At 47.2% G+C, this 6425-nt stretch overlaps 3 protein-coding genes across 3 annotated transcripts; 2 read left to right on the plus strand and 1 right to left on the minus strand.

Annotated features, from left to right (window-relative positions):
• The first annotated feature begins 884 nt into the window (after positions 1-884).
• Positions 885-2394, plus strand: LOC6727433 (developmentally-regulated GTP-binding protein 2). The gene is made up of 4 exons (XM_002102778.4): positions 885-1096; positions 1194-1394; positions 1461-2125; positions 2190-2394. The coding sequence occupies exons 1-4, from the start codon at positions 1033-1035 to the stop codon at positions 2349-2351; spliced, it is 1092 nt and encodes a 363-aa protein (XP_002102814.1). The 5' UTR covers positions 885-1032; the 3' UTR covers positions 2352-2394.
• A 17-nt stretch (positions 2395-2411) lies between these two features.
• On the minus strand, positions 2412-4309 carry LOC6727434 (nuclear pore complex protein Nup58). Its single transcript, XM_002102779.4, has 2 exons — positions 3232-4309; positions 2412-3171 (listed from the first exon to the last, which is right to left on the minus strand). The coding sequence occupies exons 1-2, from the start codon at positions 4153-4155 to the stop codon at positions 2455-2457; spliced, it is 1641 nt and encodes a 546-aa protein (XP_002102815.1). The 5' UTR covers positions 4156-4309; the 3' UTR covers positions 2412-2454.
• Positions 4310-4646: 337 nt separating this feature from the next.
• LOC6727435 (V-type proton ATPase subunit G) lies at positions 4647-6053 on the plus strand. The gene is made up of 3 exons (XM_002102780.4): positions 4647-5118; positions 5469-5569; positions 5629-6053. Exons 1-3 carry the CDS (start codon positions 5037-5039, stop codon positions 5797-5799), a joined length of 354 nt encoding a protein of 117 aa, XP_002102816.1. The 5' UTR covers positions 4647-5036; the 3' UTR covers positions 5800-6053.
• The last annotated feature ends 372 nt before the right edge of the window (positions 6054-6425 follow it).

Genomic DNA, 6425 nt, shown 5'->3' on the forward strand with positions numbered 1-6425 from the left:
ATCTTGTTATGACGAAATTTAAATGATATTTCCAATTATAACTCGTATTTATGACGAAATTTACATGCTTGACTTATGACGTTATTGAAATGATTTAACGGCATCCGCCGCGATATCCATATTTAAATTCAAATATATGCACAGGTTTTTTACGTATTCCAAGTCGATATAACAAATATAAATGGGATCTAGTTATTTTTTGTACCAAATCTTTTCTACGCCTCTAAGATCTGTTATGAAAGCTATGAAGCTTTTATAGTTATGGGTACGTTCTTACTCGACGTTCTTGCGGACAAACAGACGGACATGACTAAATCGACTCGGCTAGTGATCCACATCAAGAATATATATTCTATAGTTTCGGAAACGCTGCATTCTGCCTGTTATATCCTTTTCAAAGAATCTATTACTCGTATATCCCTCAGCGCTACGAATAACGGTTATGAGGCATGAACTGTTATTGTAAGCTTCGCTAGGTGGAGCCTGTGTGCACCTTAGAAAACATTCGCTATGCTGCCTGCGAGTGCGAGTAACGGGAATCTGAAAGTCGAGGTAATCGATTGTTAGTTTTGTCATTCAAGTGCAGTAATTTAAACAGCCGATTTGTTTTGCTTAGCGCGCTTCCTAAATCGGAATATCGGAAATGAAACAACGAGACCTTTGTTTACATTTTACAAATTTAACTTTACTTAACTTAAGTGTTAAGTTAACTTTAAAATAATGATTATATTTATACAATTGATAATCCTATAGAATACACGTTAAGATTTATGAAATAACTGGCAAGATTTCTGGTTAAATATATTTCTTGATTTATGATTTATATCTTTGTACTACGAATTGCTTTAACTAAAATAATAAGAAAAGCACTGTTAAGATAACTTCGCGGCGTCGCAGTTGCTCCGCTACCTTGACTGCCGAAAACAGCTGATCGAAATTCCGGGCGACGCACCGCTGGTCAATAAATAAAAGCGAACTTTTGTTTTATTTGAACTTTTGCATGCCCTGCCCCGAACTGAGAGAGCCAGCAGCATGGGCATCCTAGAGAAGATCGCGGAGATCGAGCGCGAGATCGCGCGGACACAGAAGAACAAAGGTTTGCGAATAGTGCCGCGCTGGCCATCGGAATTTAGGTTAGGATTCTGTAGCTGGAGGTTTGCTAAATCTGCATGTTTTTCATCCCCCTCCCAAAGCCACCGAATACCATTTGGGCCTGCTGAAGGCCAAGTTGGCCAAGTACCGCTCCCAGCTGCTGGAGCCATCCAAGAAGGGCGAAAAGGGCGACGGATTCGATGTGCTCAAGAGCGGCGACGCCCGGGTGGCGCTCATTGGCTTTCCCTCCGTGGGCAAGTCCACAATGTTGTCCACTTTGACCAAAACGGAATCGGAGGCGGGTAAGTGGATGCCGCACACCGCCCAAAAGCATCTACCATTTTAGTTTTACTGTTCCATTCCGATAGCAAACTATGAGTTCACCACTTTGACCTGCATTCCGGGCGTCATTGAGTATCAGGGTGCCAATATCCAGTTGCTGGATCTGCCCGGAATCATCGAGGGCGCTGCCCAGGGCAAGGGGCGTGGTCGTCAGGTCATTGCCGTAGCCCGCACCGCTGATCTGGTGCTGATGATGCTGGACGCCACCAAGCCAAACGTTCACCGGGAGCTGCTCGAGCGGGAGCTGGAGAGCGTGGGCATTCGTCTGAACAAGCGCAAGCCCAACATTTACTTTAAGCAGAAGAAGGGCGGCGGCCTGAGCTTCAATGCCACCTGTTCCCTCACGCGCTGCAACGAGAAAATGGTCCAGACCATCCTGCACTCCTTCAAGATCTTCAACGCCGAGGTGCTCTTCCGCGAGGACTGCACCGAGGACGAGTTCATCGACGTGGTCACCGCCAACCGTGTGTATCTGCCCTGTCTGTATGTCTACAACAAGATCGATCAGATCTCCATCGAGGAGGTGGACCGCTTGGCGCGCCAGCCAAACTCTATAGTGGTTAGTTGCAACATGAAACTTAATCTGGACTACATGATGGAGGCGCTCTGGGAAGCTCTCCAGCTCATCAGGGTGTACACAAAGAAGCCAGGAGCTCCTCCAGACTTCGACGATGGATTGATTCTGAGAAAGGCAAGAGACCAATTCCTTCTTCGTCCTGGTAGTAACTCTAATTCCTTTTATATTTCTTGGTTAGGGCGTCAGTGTGGAGCACGTGTGCCACGCCATCCATCGCACGCTGGCGGCGCAGTTCAAGTATGCCCTGGTGTGGGGCACCTCCACGAAATACTCGCCGCAGCGCGTGGGGATTGCCCATGTGATGGCCGACGAGGACGTCATCCAGGTGGTGAAGAAATAAAGATTGTTGCTGGTGAAATATATATTCTATGCTATAACTGAAAGTTAAAGTCTAGGCCCCTTTCGACATAACGATTTATTGAAACTTGTAAAGAGTGGCATTCTCAATTGCCTGTCGCATTGGTGGCGGAACTGGCCGCCGTTGCATAGGACTTGTTCATCAGAGCCGAGATGTTGGAGAACGGCGTTGGACCGCTACTAATCCGTTGAGGTTCCACCGACGGCAGCGGAGGATTGTCGATCCGCTCGAAAACGTTGGTGGTGTCTCGCAGGCGGTAGCGTCTGAGGTTTAGGTAGTGCTCCTTATGCTCCTCCACCCTCTGATGCACCTCGTGCAGGCGTCCCGCCAGCGAGATGAAACTCTCATTCAGTTGGCGAAAGCCACGCTTCAGATCATCCGGCGAAATACTCTGCGGATTGGAGATCGCGTGCATGTGGCGTTCGGTCAGAGCGATCTGCTGGCGAAAGGCGATCAAATCCTGCTCGTACTTCGCCACCAGGCACTGAAAGTACTGGAACGGAGCATTGTTCTCGAACTGCAGACCGGCTGGGGTGTCCTGCGTGCGTTGGGCCATCTCCAGAGATTGAATCGCCTTGACGGTCTCTTGGCGCATCAGGCGGATCTGCTGATTGCTGCCCTCCACTAAAGTGGCCATATTCTGCAGCGCCCACTTCAAGTTCGTGATCTCGTGGCTGACATTTGTGAATTTCGACGTGGAAGTCCGTCCAATGTCGGAGGAGATAGTCTTCTGCTGCTTGATATACGCCTTTAGGCCATCCACCGTTTTTATTATCTCGTCGGGCACTTGGGTTTCCTTAATCTGGAGTGATAAAAATAAAAGGATTAATGTGTTTTTCAGTAAAAGACTCATTGTCCGCACCTTGATGCCATCCTGCTTGTTGTCCCCCAACTTTGGTTGCGTGGCGGTCACATCGATCCCACCCAGACCCACAAAAGTTGATGCTGCCGGGGCAGCTGCCTGACCCGCTGGCTTGCTAAAGATTCCTCCTCCTCCGAGGGTTGTCGTCGCATTGGTGGTTCCCAGTTTCAGACCCGTGTTGAAGGGCTGCGCCGTCGCCGTCGTCGTGGTTGTGTTAAAGTTCAAACTGGCCGCCGTGGTGGCCTGTGGCTTGGGGAAGGCAAACGATCCAATTCCGGAGCTGAGGGATGCTGGCATCGCAGCTGCCGCCGTTGTGGCGGTGGTGCCGAATCCAAAGGCCGGCGGCGCGGTGGTCGGCGCACTAGTGGCCGGAGTGGCAAAGGAGAAAGTGGGAGCCACAGTGCCCACGGCTGGTGCAGGTGCTCCGAAGGCCGATGCTTGCGTGGAAGCTGGCGCTCCAAACGCCGTTGTCGCTGCAGGTGCTCCAAAGGCGGACGTGGCGGCGGGTGCTCCAAAAGCGGGCGTGGCGGCGGTTGCGCCAAAAGCGGGCGTGGCGGCGGTTGCTCCAAAAGCGGGCGTGGCAGCTGGAGCTCCAAAAGCCGACGTTGCTGCTGGTACGCCAAAAGCGGGCGTGGCAGCAGCCGTTCCAAAAGCCGGCGTCGCAGTGGAAGTGGCGCCAAAACCAGGCGTGGACGCAGGCGCTCCAAAAGCCGGCGTAGCAGCTGGTGCCCCAAAGGCCGGTGTGGCCGCCGGAGCTGCAAACAAGGAGGTGGTGCCCGGAGCAGCACCGAAGGTGGGCGTAGAGGTGGCTGCTCCAAAGGATGGAGGCGGAGCAGTCGTCGTCGCCGGTCGCGCGCCAAAAGCGAAAGCGCCGGGAGCAGCAGTGCCGCCTCCAATGGCGTTGTTCGTGTTGGGCGTAAACATCTTTAGGCACCCAACTTATGTATTTATACAGGAATTTTGAACAATTAAACTATATTTACTGCAACAATTTATGAAATTAGTTTTGTTTAAGGCCAAAGCATCTCTAGTTTTACTGCTAGGGCAGAGATGACACTATCGATGATATCGATAAGTGGTAAGTGCAAAAACATATACGGATAAATATGAAAAAGTATTCAAATTGATTCAAATAAATACACTATGGATATAAATATATTAAGTATTTGCAGCTTCATATAGTTACGATTTATGATTTTCAAAGATTTAATTTTGGTCTGAGGTGTGGTGAGTTCGGGCCACTACAACATGGTTGTTATTTGATATCAAACGTTCGCCTTCAGATTTTAAAATGAAAGAATTATTTCAAAATTTAATATATATATTTGAATTTTAAAATTACATAAAAAAATGTTTACGTACTAATGTCTTACAATAACTTTAAATACAGCAGGACCTATTACAGTACGAAGCAGATTAAAGCAACATTTGAATTAAACGTGTTAAATTTTAAATAAATTAAAAAAGAAAAATATAATTGATGGGAATAAATTAGAAAGCTATGCTTACAAAAACGTCAAATTATTAAATACTTTATGGCCAATACAATATAAAACAATAATAATAATATACAACTAAGCTAATCGATATGTAATCGACCGAGCCATCTCCAAGAGTTTCGCAGCAACCAGCTTTCCGGCACACTGCTCACCCACACCAACTAGCCACCGTGGTGAGTTTGCGTGTGTGTGACTTCGTCATATGACATTTTTCACAGTTCGTCGTCGATTGTGATTCTGTCGCACTTGCTTTTTTCGACTTGCTCAGTATACACCACGGCGAGGAATTAGAGAAGTTTGGAAATTATGGCCAGCCAGACGCAGGGAATCCAGCAGTTGCTCGCTGCCGAGAAAAAGGCAGCCGAGAAGGTCGCCGAGGCCCGTAAACGTGAGTTTCATTTTCAGAAACGAAAATCCAATTGGAAATGGCAGGGCGAAAAGTAACTGCGATTTTTTCACCACCCCGCCCCCCGCGCAACCATAATCACCATCACCGTTGTGTGTGGGTCACATGATGTGGTGAAAAAAAAGTAAATACAAGTCAAACCTCCATAACTCGAGATATAAATCAAATTAAACGCTGTATGCCTTGTTTGTGGCCACTAAGATTGCAACTCAAGTGCAGTAAATAGTTTTTGTGCGAGTTGGCACTTTCGAGTTATGGAAAATCGCCTTGTGGGGGGCTGATTTGCCAAGTTGCACTGATCTGATCGTCCGGATTTCTGGGTAATCCCGCAGGCAAGGCAAGGAGGTTGAAGCAAGCCAAGGACGAGGCTACCGAGGAGATCGAGAAGTTCCGCCAGGAGCGCGAGCGCGCCTTCAAGGAGTTCGAGGCCAAGGTAAGACGCCACATTGGGTAACTTATGTACATATATTACCGTGTGAACCCCGATTACAGCACATGGGCAGTCGCGAGGGCGTGGCGGCCAAGATCGATGCGGATATCCGCGTTAAGCTGGCCGACATGGACCGGGCCATCCAGACCCGCAAGGACCCGTTCATCCTGGAGATCCTGCAGTACGTGTACAACATCTCGCCCGAGGTGCACAAAAACTACAACCACAAGTAAAGAGGTGGCCCCCCAAACTGTGCGCTGTAAATTCAATGTCCACGTTCAACTTTAATCCATAATTTAGACCCGTAATAATAGTGGTTAATCTAACTGGAAACACTGCTGTATTATTATTCCATTCATTAAAGTGAAAATTCGTTGTTGTTCCATGTAGAAAAAAGCGAGCATATTAGTTTGCCTCCCACTCGCGCGGGATTGTATTATCATTGTTTTGTGTTCTGCCCAATACACGTTGTTGTTTTATCCGAAAAGTCATGTGTTTCAATTGTTTTCCTCACTTTCTTCCTGCTCGCATTTTTCATATCTGCACTGCAGTCAGCTGCTGCGTGATAAGATATTCGCGGTGAGTGCATTTCATCGCTGCTCAACACTGGCCATGGCGATAGTCGCGCCTGCTTAAAAAATGCAATGTTAAGATAAATCCGCTTAATGAAGTTAAATATACACTTGAATTAAAATAATATATAAAATATTGAACTATTTCACGTTTTATTTTAAATGGATTGTTAATCAAGTCTTTAATAACCAAATGAAAGACTTAAGACTTAAGTGGTACATATATGTACATACATCTTCATATGGTTGTCAATTTATCATTGATATGTGCTTTATCCTACATAACA

This window comes from Drosophila simulans, chromosome 3R (assembly GCF_016746395.2).
Source record: "Drosophila simulans strain w501 chromosome 3R, Prin_Dsim_3.1, whole genome shotgun sequence".
Taxonomy (NCBI): Eukaryota; Metazoa; Arthropoda; class Insecta; order Diptera; family Drosophilidae; genus Drosophila; species Drosophila simulans.

What these genes read in the sequence shown, in the direction of transcription:
- LOC6727433 (XM_002102778.4), top strand. Translation starts at nt 1,033, where the DNA reads ATGGGCATCCTAGAGAAGATCGCGGAGATCGAGCGCGAGATCGCGCGG. An exon ending in GCGGACACAGAAGAACAAAG is followed by an intron (nt 1,097 to 1,193) that starts GTTTGCGAATAG and finishes CCCCTCCCAAAG; the next exon opens with CCACCGAATACCATTTGGGC. An exon ending in CAAAACGGAATCGGAGGCGG is followed by an intron (nt 1,395 to 1,460) that starts GTAAGTGGATGC and finishes CCATTCCGATAG; the next exon opens with CAAACTATGAGTTCACCACT.
- LOC6727434 (XM_002102779.4), bottom strand. Translation starts at nt 4,155, where the DNA reads ATGTTTACGCCCAACACGAACAACGCCATTGGAGGCGGCACTGCTGCT. An exon ending in ACAAGCAGGATGGCATCAAG is followed by an intron (nt 3,172 to 3,231) that starts GTGCGGACAATG and finishes TTATCACTCCAG; the next exon opens with ATTAAGGAAACCCAAGTGCC.
- LOC6727435 (XM_002102780.4), top strand. Translation starts at nt 5,037, where the DNA reads ATGGCCAGCCAGACGCAGGGAATCCAGCAGTTGCTCGCTGCCGAGAAA. An exon ending in GGTCGCCGAGGCCCGTAAAC is followed by an intron (nt 5,119 to 5,468) that starts GTGAGTTTCATT and finishes GTAATCCCGCAG; the next exon opens with GCAAGGCAAGGAGGTTGAAG. An exon ending in TCAAGGAGTTCGAGGCCAAG is followed by an intron (nt 5,570 to 5,628) that starts GTAAGACGCCAC and finishes CCCCGATTACAG; the next exon opens with CACATGGGCAGTCGCGAGGG.